The sequence below is a fragment of the Apus apus genome, chromosome 3, assembly GCF_020740795.1.
Source record: "Apus apus isolate bApuApu2 chromosome 3, bApuApu2.pri.cur, whole genome shotgun sequence".
Lineage (NCBI taxonomy): Eukaryota > Metazoa > Chordata > Aves > Apodiformes > Apodidae > Apus > Apus apus.
The window spans coordinates 50,497,548-50,514,542 of NC_067284.1; the positions used below are offsets into that span (position 1 = coordinate 50,497,548).

Below are 16,995 nucleotides of genomic sequence, written 5' to 3' on the forward strand. Positions count from 1 at the left end.
AAAAAAAAGCGAAGAAAAAAAAAAGGCAAAGAAAAAAAAAAGGCAAGCACATTAAAATACAGCCCTGTATCGACTGTTGCAGTTTAGTTTAGGAACTTGGCAACTCAGTCCTGCAGTCAACAGAAAAATAAGTTGAGTGCCCCAACAACTACAAACATAAATTATCATCTGAATGATTGCATGCAATAGGAGAATGGCATCAGAGGGCCACTGTAAAGGCTGGAATCAATCCGCTCAGGTACTGCATTACTAATCCCCCTGAAAGATGGGCTGATCTTTGCAGGTAGCATAAATAAGCTTGCAGTCTTCTCTAGGCGTGCTTATTGTTTCCTCTGCATATGAAGAGGCCCCTTCTTTGACTTCCAGCCAGTAAAATAATGTTTTTTCCAGATAATGAACCACTTTACATGAGGAAAATACTCCAGCATCCTGGATCTGTCTAAATAGCATTCCATGTCCTCCCGGCTGCTCAACACCCACACATGGTTATTTCCAACGCTTGTTCCATCGCATCTCAAAAAACTTAACTCGGTATGATTATGATCTTCTCTCAGCCAGCTTTCACAACTAGATGGGAGCCAAATCATAAGACACAGGGCTTTTGAGAAATGAAACTTCAAATATGCATTCATCAGCCATTGCCAAAATAATCACTACTAGTAAATCCCTGCAAGGCTTTGTCTTTATTCCTTAAAGTGAGTTATGTGCGTACTGGGTACGTACTGGCCATTGTAGCAGGAAATCATCTCCCCATCAACCACTATGAGAAATCAGGAAGCCAGGACTCACAGAACAGTGGTTTTCAGAGTCACAGATCATTTCTCTTCGCACCCACACAAAGCATGGTGCAGATTTAAATATGACAATTTAATAGTACATATTTTGGCGAAACAAGCCAAGTTGGTGACTCAGTAAATCCTGGACTAGATTTTCTCCACAGGTTTTATCATCTCATTATTTTTATAGGTTTTGCCCTGCATGGTTGCTCTCTGCAGCTCTCTGTGGGTAATGATTTAGTTCAAACCAAGGTTGTTTTATTGCACTCAAGGTGTGATGCAATTTCAGTAGGTCAGCTTTCCCAACATCCTCCTCTTCACTTTCTGTGATACTGATCCAATTGGAACAACTTAAGTTCACTATGAAGCTGTAAGAATAATTGGCATAATGATTCTCCTATTGGAGAAGTTCTGAGCTTCGGGATGTAAAATGAGGAGGAAAAAAAAATCCATTCTCATCCCTCCAACTAGCTCATGAGCTCTATCAGCAAATTCATATTTTGGAGATGTTGAGATCAGTACAAAAATTGATGCAAGTTTATTTTAGGACAGAATTTGCACTTTTAGTCCACAGCTCTTTTACTCTGTGTATCTAAGCTCATAACTGTTATCCCTTTTCTGTATGTTGTACTTTTTACCTTTCAAAAATTTGACTTGCAGCAAAGTAGGGCAGCCATTCTGTGATGAATGCATCTTTGCCTAACAAGGCAGCTTGCTGTCAAATGTAAACTTTGGGCCCTTTAAGAAAGACAGCTAACTTTTTAGATGTCACTGGTCTGCTATACCTGTTTTGATGCCAATACAAGAGTGTAGCAAGCACCTCCTGCAGCATCCCCTTGACTTGGTGAACTCCACATAGGGCCACATCCAGCATAGTACCTGTTTACTGCCAACAGTTGGGACACCCATTGAAGTACTCAGACTGGTCTTCTGGATTAAGAAGATGATGAACTATACATGAGGCAGATGGACTTCCATGGAGCCTAAGAGTTGTGGGTTTTATTTAATCAGAAAAAAATAAAATTAAAAACCTGCTAACAGTTATTTTGCAAAGTTGAGCACTCCAACACCAAAATACAGATGAATGAAGACTGCTTCCATTCACGGCATTTTGCTGTCAGACCACAGCTCAAAGCAAAGCATCAACTTACGTAACTAAAACAAATACCAGAGCTGATTTCACACGTACCATGCTTTATTTTCTGTCTGACATGGTTTTGGTTCCTAGATATTTGTATTTAGTTTCCTCATACAGAGCTCTAAAATTCACCAAATGAGGAACATGTGAAAAAAAAATGCATAACTTGTGGTTGATTTGGGAATTACTGACCTTCTTTCCCACCTCTGGCTGCCAAGACACCCTACAGAACCATCCTTGGTCAACACCAGAGGCCTTGTTCATCACCATGGACCTTCTCAGGCTCCCTCCCTGCTGGTGCTGCTGCTAACTTTTGCAGAACTCTGTAAGGAAAAGGACTGACAACTCAGGCTGTCCTGCCCTGCTCCAAAATGCCACTCCAGCCCAAGGCATCTGTTCTTGGGGCAACTCACGCACTCACTCCTCCTTTGATTGCTGGAGCATTAACATAAGCAGAAAAGAAGATGAGAGAATGAGGAAGGGAAGAAGCTTATGCTTAGGGGGTTTGCACTCCATGTAAATTATTTTACCTCTAAATCACCTGTAAAAATCAGTGTTCTAAAACAGTTACTGTGCTATTCTTAGTGCTTTTGGTAACCACTTCTGTGAAGACTTATATTTTCCATGGATGAACTGCCAACCCATCTGAGCAGCAGTTCAGCCACACACGTTGCTGACTGCAATGGGCAGTTCTTCTGTTGTAGGTCAGACTTGGAACATCCATCTTTGACTCATGCTGTCAGAAGTCAGTACAAACCGCTATCTTCCTCTATTGTCCTTTCCTCCCTTCCTTGTCCCAGAAATATAAAAAGGTCTAAGTGCAGAGGGCAGGATTTCAGTGCAAAGCCAAGGGATTCATGCAGTGCCTAGTAGCTCATGGGATGCAGCCCAAGAGCATTTGCCCATGAAAACGTGGCAACCAGCCTTTGGACTGGGTGTCTCCAAGAATGGGACAGAAGTAGAGTTTGCCAGGGCACTTACTGGAGGCTAGAAACAATGCTGGTTAAAACTTGCATAGTCTCGTGTGGCTGGTATACAGAGCTGAAACAGTACCGAGCAGGGATTACTCATACGCTAGTGATGAGGAGGATATAAAGTAATAATGACCTTAATTGACATTAATCTAGATTGGATCCAGAGCCCAGACCAAAGTATTCCCATTTGTAACACCACCTTAAGCACAGAAAAATTCACAACAGACCTTTCTGCCACCTTTTTATGCATTTTTAGAGAAATACAGTAACCTAGTCCTGTGCATGAAAAGGTACGTTTTTACATTCAAAAGGCTGCAGTTCTTTAAAGTATTCTATGAAATAAAGAATAATGAAAACTGCTGTGCCATCAGAACTACTACTTCTGTTCTTATCATAGCTACAAAACTGAGGTTGAGGTATTTAAACACGATTTCAGACAAGTGCAAAACAACCTAATTAATTGCAGTTTTATATATATATATGTAATTTTCTAAGGCTTTGTTTAAAACAAAAAAAAGCCACAGTATTTTGGTTTGTTGTTTTGTGTGCTAAAAAAATAAGTGACAGCATGACTTACTGTTATTTTTGGACACTACTGAAATATGAAAAGAACAAAAAGCCAATTTGCTATTAATTGGAAATAATACATTGAAGTTTTAGAAGGAAGGAATAATATAAAACATACGTGGCTCTTCATCTTTGGTTGTCTGATCTTTCTTGGTTTTTAAATAAACCCTCTTGTGATTTCCACGTGTAATATTAGATCTTTAAATGTCTGGCTTACACTCTAGCATAAGCTTTGATGGCTGCCAACTTGGAGACAAACTACTTTATACCAGACCTCCATAAGTTGCTAGAAAAATTAGTTCTGTCTCACTTTTAACAGTCCTGGTTTTTAATGTGTTCTTTTAACTTAATTGCTCTCACTTTTGCTGCTTAAATGACATTTAGCGAAAGGGAAAAATAAAAGCATATTTTAAAGTTCAGAGGTTAGAACTTCCAGATCCTATTTTCATCTTTAAAAGAACAAGATGGTAAAAAACATGCTTTGTTTTGTTTACGCCAAGGGTGATGAATGGCAAGGAATTAGAGATGAGACATGACCACTTCTTACCAGATTTCTGAGATATGCTTTTGCTGAGTACAAGGAAAGAAGTCACTTCAGATTTTGTTAGCATTATTCTGGAACTAAGATTAGATTATGGGCTTTGAGTCATTAGCAATTATTAATGAATAAAATTATTTTTAAAAAAGGATGGGGGGAGAAAGATGATTTAGACCCAATAATTTTATAAACAGACCAAAAATTTTCCATTTAAGATGCATTCTGGGACAGATCCTGCAGTTCTTCACAACCAAGATATCCTCTCAGGACTCAGCAACTTGAGAACAAAACCAACACAAAAGAACATCTGATTACATAAAAATATCACATATTAAATATGTGCAAGATACTGAATACACATTACCACACAGCAAAATAATTTTTTCAATTTTTAACCAATAGTTAAAATCGCTGTCAAGTCTGCCTTCATATTTTTGTGCATTTTGTCTTGCTGTGACTTCCAAGTACCCGCTAGGCTTCCTAACTGGAAGAAAGGTAGCCAACATACACACACGTGCAGAAAAGACACAACATAACTTATACCATCTAATTTTAAGAACTCTTTGCTGTTTATGAATTTTTAATTTTGTAACATTTTTTTTTTTCTCCAAAATACTCTCCAGCACTATTGCTGTAAAGGACCGATACATTGCAAAGCTACAGGCTTGTTGGAGTGTTTTGTAGTATCTGGGCATTCTGGAGGAGCAGAGATTCACTAATGCCACCTATCATTTTCCAGTAGTTATAAAAGCACCAAGCCAAAAAGAAAAGCACTGGTAATTTAGGTGACTCTTCTCAACTACAGCCAGGAAGTGTCACAGCAGGCTGTGCCTACTGCTAGTGCACAAACAAGGAACATTCTTTTTAAGAGCACACACACCAAATGCATCAAAACAGAAGTATTTGGTAGAACTTGGCAGGCTCAGAGAATTGAAGAGACAGTGCAGTTTGATGCCTTTCATCCCCCATTAAATTTGCTTTTCCATACAAATTATTAAACAAAGTTATAGGAGACTGTGGACCTGGTATTAAAATAGGATTTGTGAGCACAACAGAATGAAACTCCCTGTTGTTCCTCCAGCAACAATTAGCCCTACCTAAGCCATATTTCTGAAAGAAACAGTTAAAACTATTATAAGCCTACACATTTCCCCATTGACAAGGTGTAATACCATAAGTGCACCATTAATATCTCCTGTTACCAGCAACTGTCAGAGACCACTGGGCTTGCTGGATCCTTCATTTGACTTGTGTTCCTGTACAGACTGTTTGCTTTTGTTCTTAGCTGTTCATTTTTCCATAATCTTTATACATAAACATAAATGCTTGCCCTTCCATCACCACTAACATTATATCCAGTCTCTCAATCTAATTCAAGTCAAGCTACTGTCCTTAGGACACTTCATATGCCTACAATAAATAAGCCATACAATGACTCACACGTAGAAGAAACCTGTACAAATACATATTATGTCTACATGTTTTTCTTTCAGCTTGGTGTCACACCCTTGTGCCTGGAAATCACAGAACATGCTGGTCTTAAGAAGCTGCACTGAAGACAAGTATTTTGCATTCCATGCTGCAAATTTTACCATACAATATGATCTTTCATTATGGGAGAAGCTTGTCTCCTTACACACTGTCTGTATCAGATGTATTTATGTACACTTTTATTACTTTTGTATGACACAACATTTTCTTAAGCAGTAACCACTGGCTCTCCTGCTTGATGCAGGGATGCTTTCTTGGTGGAAAATTCTATTTCCCAAAGCATCTTTCTTTGTAAATTCATATCCTGCTGAATATCATTATGCTGTTCCCCACTGTACACCCACATTCAGAAGTTTCCCACTGCTTCCAGTGGGACAGATTTCCTTGTTCTCCATCACAGTTGGTCAGTTCAAGCTAAAAAACAGGTTTGATGGGTCCTGCCATATTGCTTTACAGGCTACAGCAGCACAGCAGCTGAATCAAATTTACGTGTACAAGACAGACACTGTAATGTCTCAACTTACTTTTTCTTTTTGATACCTGAAAGTTAACCTAAGGATGTTCAAATGCTCATGATGAACAATTACATTTAAGACGTTCAAGGTCTGCAAGTATTTTTCAGGCACAGCATTACAAAGCACTCTTGCAAAAACCATCTCCAGCTGCATTTCTATATTGTGTCCCTTAATTACTTTGGTTTGGCCATTAGGTATCTAGCCTCTCAAACTAAATCTCACTCACTCTCCTTTGCATATTGATATATATTTACTTCATATAAACACTAGTTTTGTTATCTAGTTTCTAACTGCTTTTAATATTTTTCTTGTTGAAAGTAGTAGAATGTCTTAGAAATTAACAACGTTTCTTTACAATTACAAATTACTTTTCAGGTTCCTGTTTCTAATGGTTTTGTTCTTTAATACAATGTTTTATTTCCATCAGAACTAATATAGCAAACACTTAAAAAACCCAACCCAAACAAACCAAAACTTTAGACAAATCAATTCCCACACTCCAGGGTAGAAAGATCATTTTCTACCTACCGTATTTTCCCTGTGCTGTTGATACTTTCATCACAGACTAAACTGGCCAAACAATAGGGTTTCTAAAATTATAACATCTATATCCACCTTTGACTTTTTTTTTTTTTTTAATATTTACAGTGCTGGAAGATTTGCAAATGGAACTGTATTAATAGGAATACAGTATTTATAGGATAAAGTTCAATTTTGACCATAGTTTCATTTAGGCACAGGAGAATAAAACACAGCTAAGTGCCCAAAATTCTGTTGGGCCAATTTAAACAATTTATTTCCAATATACAGTAATGAAACACTTCTGAATGGCAATTTTCTTGTATTATCTTGTATTATCTCGGAAGTCTTCAAGTATTTAAAGGAAAAATTAACGAAGCATTATTGAAAATTTTAAAAATATACAAAACCCCCTGTATACAAAATTTATTCAATTTTAAGTTATATTACTATCTTCTTATCAATAGAGATACACTTTAGAGACTTCTGTGGAATTATAAAAATTAAGACTATTTAGTCTCAGCTCTAAACCTCTGCAAAAGTGGGTTTTTATTTATACATACAACCATAATCATCACTAACTTTGTAGCCATCCTCAGCACTTCTATTATCTTTAAGAGACAGCATGATACAAACCAAACTTCCCCAAAATCATTAATTCCCTGCCTATGTGTATTCAAGGTATAGCTTTTCAAGAATTGTACAGAACAGTATTTGTTGTAGCAGAAAGAAACAACAATTAGTACTCTAGTTATTTCAAAACTCACCACCAGAATTAGGTGGGTTTTTTTGAAATATTAAATGGATAGGAATCAGAGGAGGCTGTAGTACCTCTAATCAATGTCGCCAGTTAAAACAACTGAGACTAAAGTAAAATCTAGGTAAAAACAAAGTTCAGTTATTTGAATTTCTGCTTTTTCCTTGCCTGAAATTCTTCAGTTTTATTTTTGACAGATTTGATTAGCATTGACAAGGCAGGATCTATGGCTTTCTTAGGAACTTGTCCTTTCTTTGTCATCTTGTTCTCCTGCCCCTTGCTTGCTTCCCTAAGATCTTGCTCCTTTTCTTCTCTTCGGCGAGCTTTTTCTTCCAAAATCTTTTCTACAGCTTTTGTCTTCTTGAAATTAGGATCTGAAGGATCCAAATTAAACAGAGGAGACGTGAACATGGCTTGGAATCTTGTATCGGCAACATTTACCTGAAGACAGAAAAAGAGCATTTATTTAAAGTAACCTTGACCCATGATAGCCAACTTTTAAACATAATAAAATATGAGCTGCTTAAGGAGTCACAGCTCATGAGATTGCTGACAATTCCTGGAACTGCTCCAGTCACAAAATCCCAGTGAGTGTGAGGTAGAGAGCCAGCAGGTACTATTGCTACAACAGACAAGCAACCACTTGTAGAATCCTGGATATGCCTCTATTGGCAGATCAAGGAAAAGTCTGTTCTTGAGAACTGACCAAGATGAAAGAAGCAGTGGATAAGAATTAGAACAAACATACCAATTAGTATTTTGGGCAGTGAGTTGTACAAGGTCTTGGATAAAAATTGTCTTGTTATCTTACACAAAGTTTGAATATGTCCCCCTTCAACCTTTTATCAGATTATTTCTTGTATTTTGAAAACAGCTAGTAACATTCTAAAAAGCTAGATCTAGGTTGTTCTCCTTCATATAAAGCAAGGGAAGAAAAAGAGATGAGAGCACCAACTTTGTCCTGAAAATATCTGGTATTACCAAGGTTCTAGCTGAGCTAAAAACCAAGAGTCCACCATTACCTGGAAGTCATCTTCTAGTAATTCTTTCTTTTTCATTAAGAGTTTCTTCTTCTTCTTGCTCAAATTCTGTTGTTCTACAATCTTTTTATAATTAAAATGTTTTCTGGTATCATCATCATCATCCATCATAAGTAGGGCCATTTCAGCCTGTTACAAAATAAGAAAGTCCATGTACACAATGAAATTAAAGAATTTTGTAAAAAATACAGCATCTCATTATTGAAGTCTGTGTGGGTCTATATACATATAAATGAATTAAAACAGGCCTTTCAGGGCAGTATGATTTCATCCACAACAACATTCTGTTAACATTTTGAGGGGTAATATTAAATACAATAGATTATTTCCTTTTTATTAGATGTAAATTAAACACAAATACTTTCAAAGGTACTAACCATCTAATCTGAAAACTACACCACAACTTAGAAATAATTAATGGATAAAATTTTATATTGATATTTATAGAGCAAAAAAACCCCTAACATATGTGCATTTAATACATTTATTTTGTTCACTTGTACTAAGAAAGAATGAAAAGCAAACATGTAATAGCAAACCATTCAATTTTCAAGGTTAAAAGTCCACAGGACAAGGTTTGAACACACAAACATTTCATACAATGCTGATGTTAAAACTAAACATTCAGCAATGCCCAACACACAAAGAAGCTGGGCTTGCTTTACAGCTGGAGGGACCAGCTCAACGAGTATGGCTTCTGTGCCTTTACTTTCACTGTTACCTAACTCTGATGAGCTGTGTTCTTCCAGCAAGGTATCATGGAGTTATCTTAAAACATCAACGCCTGAACCATCTACCATTGTTCTTAAGTAATTTTTGTTCACTATTAAAATTATAGTTTTATTATATTGCCATCCTATGGAATTCAGTAGTTCTGCCCACAAACACATAAATATTTGCATAACTCAGGCAATACAACATTTGTAATTCTTAACATTTTAAACCACTTCACCTTCTGTTTTTCAACTTCATCTTCATCTTCTGAGGTACTTACAACTGATTCTGACTTCTTCTTTAAGCCTAAGGACAAATGTAGGACATGCACACATTTATTCAAACTTATGCACAAGAGCATAATTTACCTATGAATAGAACCTTTAAGTGCATCTCATTTTCTTGTAATCAATACTTAAATATCAGATGTGGAAAAAGGCTGAAAAGTTAAGGAAAAAACAGCTAGGCTTAAAGCAATAAAAATCTCCTAAGCAAAGCAATAAAAATAATGAAATATTTGTTCAATTTAAGGAGGCAGCAATATTCACATGGCATAACAAGTCAACAAAATGAAGAGTGAAAAAAAAGTGAGTTTACTATATTTTTCATAGAGCAGTAGAGAAAAGTTACCCAACAGTGCAGGCAACCATATGACATTACTCCACTCCCAGGGAGTTTTAAAGATAAATAAGTTTATATACTCATAAATGTAACTGAAGTGTCTGGCAGTTCTCAAATTGTTCATTCTTTCTACTTAAGAAGACAATGTAGTAAATACTTTAGAATAAGAAGTAAATGCATATCTCTTCTCTGTATCCAGGATACAAGTCTGTCAGCTGAATAAGAGTTCCTCAGACACACGCAGAAAGAAGAGAAACATTTTAAAAAACTTATCTACAAGGCTAAAGGACCTCACTAGCACAAAAAAACCTTTGCAAAAAAAACCTGAACAGATTCATGGGAATTAAAATAGGATTGACCCTGTTCAGACTGAATGGAATATTCTTCTGATGAAGCCTTCTTACTCTCTTAGAATTTACTTAAGATACACTGTGCCGATTAGACAGACATAATGAATGATAACAGGATAAGACATTAGTCAAACATAAATTTTAATGAAAACAGACCCGTTTATAAATCCTGCAAAATCAAGTTATTCTCTTTGGAATGCCTTTAGACCTCAATCAAGAAGGAGCGGAAAAAGCAGAAGGCTTCCTGACCTGAAGCACATACTCCGACCTTTGAGCTTGGAATTACATTCCCAGGCAAGTTATTACAGTCCACTGGGGGTGTTATTAAGTAAGATACTTGGCTTCATTTTGTTAAGCCAGATTTGTAGTTAGACTAGAAATATAAACATGCCAGAAAACTGTCAAGTTGTATCACCAAAGTATACTCTGGAACAGGACAGATTTCTTGCAGAACATTTTTTCTCCCTTGACTATCTTGACTATTTCTAAATGGATTCCAAGATGGAAATGGATTTTTAGAAGAAAATAAACCAACACCAAAAGAGAAACTGTCAAGATGCACAATGTCATCAGCTCAAGAACTAAATTATTGATATAATAGTTCTAGAAAATGTGCAGGAAAATCAGGTTCAGATACAATATTGTTACCTAACCTACACAATTTATGTTAACGTATAGAAGGCGAAATACATGTCTTACATATGACTTCAACAACTCTGAAGTCTTTTGTATCTTCCCAGAACTGGCTAAGCTACAGAAAAGGAAACAGGGCACAGATTCAAACTGGAGACCATTATTCTAGAAGTTAAATCAGTAAATCTATTAGCCTTTCCACCTATCCCCGAAAGAAGGGCTCCTCAAGTCACCTTCCCTTCTCTTTCACTGCATGCAGCATCACAGACATCAAGACATCTTTGTGCCTTCAGAGACTTCTGTTGCTGCAGATGGGGGTGAACCAGACACTAGTATCAAAGGACTTCTTACTGTGATCCTATGCAGCTAATAAAAACAGCTTGGTACCTGAAATCATGCTCAGCACTAAAAACTTTGCATCATGCTGAAAATAATTTGGTTGCAGAATTCAAACCTACATCATTTTCTCTTTCCCTCTCCCCACACACATTTTGGAAGTCCCCCCCCTGGCTTTGCACACATATAAATGTAAAACCTATAATAAGAGTCCTCTTCAACTGATTCCAAACACACAGATTTTTCCCAGCACCTAATCCCCAATCCCATCTTTTAATTATGTTTGTTCCACCCTACAGCAGCAGGTACTTGTCTTCAATGCTACGCAGAGCCAACAGCTGCCACCAGCCCGTGAGAAAAGCTTCTAATCTCTGCTGCAGTCCTCCCTCAGCTCAGGAATTTAGTTTGCAACATTCATTTTGCACATCAACTTCCCAGTACTAACAGGAAGATTTAATCAAACTTTTAAGACTTCAAATACCGAGACCGACCCCAGACCAAACTCTCCTCTCAGATGACCTCTCATCTGTCTTTCTCAGAAGCTTGAAGAATCAAGTCTCAGAAGTCTTACACAGACAGTAAATGAATCAGTAATACAGCTAAGACCTTTATCTTTCAAGTACAGGTTCTATAACTGTCATCCTGCTACCTTCCGTTATTAAAAAGCCATCAGTTCCTAAATAGATAGTAAATTAAATCATGAGAAGGCATCAAATGGGTTTGGAAATGACAGAAGTTATAATCATGTGTAAAGACACGCAGCCCTTTCCCTCAAGGATCAATAGAAACCATGTTGAATATAGTCTAAACCATTCTGAAACTATTCAAGACATTGCACCAATCTTGAAAAGCAATTATGCTATATTCAGCTATTACTCTTCCAACAGTTTAAGCTACAAAAGTCATTCTGTCCTACGTGAACCTTTTCTGAGACCTCACAGAAACAGATGAAGTAAGAAACTGGCCAAGCAAAATGAGAAGGTTTACAGCATTTTTTGAAAGAATATGTGCATCAATGTAAGACAAAAGTAGCAAATTGTTTTTTCTTGACAATATCAAACCAAAATCAAGCTTCTGAAATGCAACATCAAGGCTCTTTTATATGCAGCGTTTTACATTTTAGCCTGTGGTGCTGTTCAAAAACCACGTAGGAATTATGCACACATGAAAACTTTGTGCAAAGCAAGCACTGTCATTAACTTCAGGAGTGCTAATTTACACACACCTGCATCCTGCACAGACACTCTTGGGGCATAGCAGGCACAAAGAATTTGCTCTACCTTGCCTCTCCCAAGATGAAGCATCCATGGTGTAAGAATCACTGCCTACTTTACAGGAACAAAGATAAACCTGATGAATATATGCTTGAGTAGACTTCCAACAATTTCCAGTTTTCCTTTCACAGCACTCAAATTCATTAGGCCCTTTGTCTCACATCTCTTTACACTCTTGCTTCCCTTCAACTGCCTCAGCTTGTCAAAAACTAACTTAAAAAAGACTCGTACATATTGCAGCAAAACAGTGAGTCCAGCATGGAAGCAAATGCAATACCCAAACAGCACTACTGCATCCTCACAGTTTCTGCACTGTTCCACCAGAGTCTGCAAACGTATCCTGCCATATGCTTTTTCAGCATAATCTAAGATCATCTGACAGTCAATCTAAGGGAGAAATTTCAATCTTTCAGGGGAATTGTGGAAGGCTTACAAATATTATGATCATTCAAGTTATTGCTGCTTGTACCCTAAATAGAAAGTTGGCAGAGATACAGCCTAGTTCAAAGAAGATTGTAACCATTTTTCCCCAACTGGATAAGCCATCTGTGCATAAAAACAACCCCAACTATGAGACATAGGCTGTTCTGGGTAAGCTTGGTGAAAGCCAGACAAAGTTGTGCTGTGTAATCATCATTAAAATGTCAGTTGGCTTTCAGCCAACCACTATACTCTCCCTTTAAAACTTCTCCAGGGCTAGCCACATTCTGTTTTCCTCCACTTTCTTAGTAGCTTATCAGCAATCTTGCAGACGATGTCTTCACTCTCTTAACCTTTATGTCTATTTTATTATCCCCAGAGATTCAACTCACACTAAAAGCCTATCCTGTATATTATGGACAAGAAGCTTTAAGAATCTGCAGATACAATCATTCTCTGTTGAGCCCCTCTGTGACACAAAGAGTTTCTTACATAATGCAGAAAAAAACCATTTTTCTCAGAGATTTCACAGAGATTGCTGAAACATCAAATATTATTATGGGAGTACCTACATAATCTTTTTAGGGAAAAAAACCCACAAAAGTGGTGGAAGGAATGGCATATTTACAATGAGTCCTGAAAGAACCTATACACAACTCACCCAGAAAGCATGGCAGAAAACAGCACTGCACAACACCTTAAATCATAGTGTTTTCCATAAAACATGGATGGACTCTCCCTACTTTTCTGTACTTCGGAATATTAAGACATATACGTAAGTGCATTAAGACACAAGAAAGACCAGGCTTTGCTTTTTAATTATTCACTTTCTCCTAATAAAAGCTTCAAACAACCAGGACAGAAGCCTGGCTGGTGTCAAATTGAAAGTACTCTAGTCCTTTGAAAAGAACTTGGATCTGCACTGCTATACTCAAAAAACCAGCCAAAACAACAGACTGATATTTGTAAAACTGTTACCATTTTCTTTTTCTTTGCTTTCTTCCCTACATTACACATGCAAATTTAGGCAAATTTATTTCACCTCCTTTATTTCATTCTGAACAGGCTATCTCTGCATTTACTCTAGCCTGACCTTATTTCTAAAGCTCATTATTTAAAGAAAGGGCAGATTTACTCCAGAAGTCACCTGTCTTGACCCACCTGTTTTCTCAAGTTCTTCAGCAAAATATGGGTCATTGAGATCAACATCAGATGGAAGTTCATCTTCACTCTGTTCTGTCTCAGCAGTAGCCTATCACAAAGCACAAACACTATTTCTATCAACATCTGATTTCAGTTAAACAGTAGTTTATATATTCCTTCTATGTTAGTAACTACGAAGATGAAAACTGAAATACTGCATACTGAACATCATGAAACTAGAATATACTAAAAATTGCTAGGAAAGACAAATCAACAATTTAAAATCTGTTTCACTGATTGAGGTACACCACTGATTGGTGTACCTGAAGAAGAGGCATCTATGTATTCCAATGACCCTTACTAGATGTACCCATAAATTGTGATGCAATAGCTACCATACGAAAAAATTACAGGGTCACAGCATTGTTGTATCCTTACTTTATGTTCCATAACAACTCTGCTTGGGGAAAAAAACTTGAGCAATGAGCTTCACTGTGTGCTCTGAAATTCAAGAAGACTGAGGTTGGATTTAAAATAACAAATTTTATTACTGGAAGCATTGTGTCATACACTTTGCCCCTTGACTTAATTCATCAGATTGAAGAATATTATGCTAACAAAAGTTGCTCTACTACCTAGCAGTGCTACTCTATTCAGAGCACTCATTTCCTCTACGGTTTAAGAACTTACTCATCAAATGCCAGTTAAGACTAAATGGAATGTACAGTGTAACTCAAGTTGCAGAGATTGCTTTTAAAAACATTATTCTGCAACATGAATTATTTTCAGAGTAATTTAAGACTTTAGGGAAGCCAGATTCTGTATGCCACATGCTTTTTTCCTAGCATATGCACAAACATTTAATTTATCTGCCTATTTCTGCACATTACTGCCCCAGGAGTCAGTTACTCCACAATTACTTTCTGTGTGTGGAAAGATGAAGCAACAGCAATTTTCACATTACTATAGGACCATTTTGTTACTCATACACACAACTATTTCCCAAATTTGCTCTTGCAATTTGAAATTTGAATAGTTCTTCATGGCTATTAATTCTTTGCCACTAGAGCTTTGGGAAACAAGCCTGTATTATTTTAAGCCAAAAATTTCCAAAACTACAATTATCATCATCATAACAACTTTGAACTGATATGCATGCTGTAGCAAAAGGGCCCTTTCTAATGCTTTCAAAAATATAAATTAAAAACCAACTGTTATTATGACTCATTTATCTTTAAAGCAACACAAGCAGACAAAGAACATTTTGTGTAAGCAGATACATATGACCAGTAGTGCCCTGAACATCTTTAGCTCTGTCAAGTTCGATAAGGCACTCTCGGTCTTTCCAAACAAATGACCCCTGCACATGCAAACATTAAAGTAGTACTGGAAGGTATATAAGTTTTGTATTTAGTTTAGCCAACACAAACAATAACAGCAACTAAAGAAAACAAATAAACAAACAACTCCCCCACCAAGTGGCCACTATAAACATTACCTTTCTCTTTTTTTTTAGAATTCGTTTTTCTTTCTTCTTCTCCAGATATTTTTGCCATGGAGTTAGGTTATCCTTTCCTTCCAACCTGTTCTTAACCATTTCTTCAGCAGTTTCTTTGAGGCCTAGAACAAAAAATAGCAAGTTAAAGAAATGAGATTAATCTGATTTATTTTTTTAAATCTAGTTTTTCTTTGACAAGTCTGTGAAAGCAACATAAATATTGCTTAAAACAATGTATTTATAAGTAAGATAATTTTACAGGGTGTGTTTTTCCAAATAAAACATTCCTCCAGTAATAAATTGTACGAGAGTCAGAAGAGCTTGCTTATGTGACATCTGATTCCCGACATCTTGCTATTCCTCAGAAAGGGTCTTCTCTCTAGACATTAAGACTGTGCAGTCTACAGATGCCACTTTTTAAGGGGGAGAGTAACACAATAAAAATATCAGACCTATACAGAGCCCTTATAATTAATGTAACCTACTGTAATTAGTTAAGAATACAGTCCAGTCATTCCCATTTTTTCTGCACGGCAAAACAAAGTACAAAAGATGAAGTTACTTGACAACCATTCTGAAATGTTAAATCACTACCAGAATATAGTCATCTCACAGCTGCCTTGGAACTCTATAGCAGGTGCTCTCCATTTCACAAAGAGGTATTAACTGGTTGTTGCTGTATCAGTATGCCTCAATCAGATGTTAAAGTTGCTGTTTGTGACATCTCCACTGCTGCAACTTTGCCTCTGTGATAATACTATGACAATGCCGCGGTATCTCTCATGACCAGTGTATTTTTCAACCTTCATTGCAGAAGAGAACAACAAGCTATTATTTGGATAAATTTAAAGTAAAAATAAACCCGTAGCTAGAAAGCACAGAAAACCATAAACAAAAACTCAAAAGAATTTCTTTCATGATATACTAATGTCGTAACGTGACACGCATTAAGTTAAACTAGACAAGTTATTTTCAAGTCATCAAGCCTTTAAAGCTACTTAGTACCAGTCTGCTTTAACAACAGAAAACAATCTAAAATTAGAAAATACCCTGTATGACAGTAAATCTAGATTCAGATGCAATGCTTAATGAAATAGATTATTTTATTTTTTTTAAAGTATGTGTTAACAGGAAGCAGAGATTAAGGGCACAGACTTCTTGGAACATCAGCTTCTCAAAGAAACAAAAATAATTGAAAGAATGCTTTCTCTTATCACTGATTAGCAGTTCAAATTGTAATAACTTAAGATCAAAAAAAGATGCAGCAAGAGAAATAAACCATCCTCTTATTTGGTTAGCCACACCAAGTTACCAAAAGTAATGTTTGTATTGAGCAGCTATGTCACCTGAAAGATCAAAGGCAAAGTGCACCATTCTCTCACTGCATTAGGCGAGGAACTGGAACTATTATACCATTAACTCAAATCTGCATCTCTTTTGCACTCTTTTGCTACAGGAATGGGGTAAGTGAAGCCCTCAGGTTTGTGCTTCCTGACCTGCCAACAGCTGGGAAAGGTGGATACATATTTTGCTGAATGAAGTTTCCTCTTTACTTTCAGAGCACGACAGTTTTCCAAGGGACTTAGAAAAGGAATTTGATAGAAGTGCAACACATCTGTTTCTAAATAATTCTACCGTAACAGGATCAGACAGCAAGTTCAGATGTGTTAATTAGGTTTGCATTAAATTCC

At 36.7% G+C, this 16,995-nt stretch overlaps 1 protein-coding gene across 2 annotated transcripts in view; it reads right to left on the bottom strand.

The window, feature by feature from the left end:
* Positions 1–6,755: 6,755 nt before the first annotated feature.
* ESF1 (ESF1 nucleolar pre-rRNA processing protein homolog) overlaps positions 6,756–16,995 on the bottom strand; it is a 31,142-nt gene continuing 20,902 nt past the window's right edge. For both annotated transcript variants that reach the window (XM_051613550.1, XM_051613549.1), the window contains 5 exons: positions 15,305–15,426; positions 13,825–13,915; positions 9,268–9,335; positions 8,298–8,444; positions 6,756–7,716 (listed from right to left, as the gene is read on the bottom strand). In XM_051613550.1, coding sequence (XP_051469510.1) covers positions 7,417–7,716; positions 8,298–8,444; positions 9,268–9,335; positions 13,825–13,915; positions 15,305–15,426 — 728 coding nt within the window. In that variant the 3' untranslated portion in view covers positions 6,756–7,416. The remainder of the gene's footprint in view (positions 7,717–8,297; positions 8,445–9,267; positions 9,336–13,824; positions 13,916–15,304; positions 15,427–16,995) is intronic.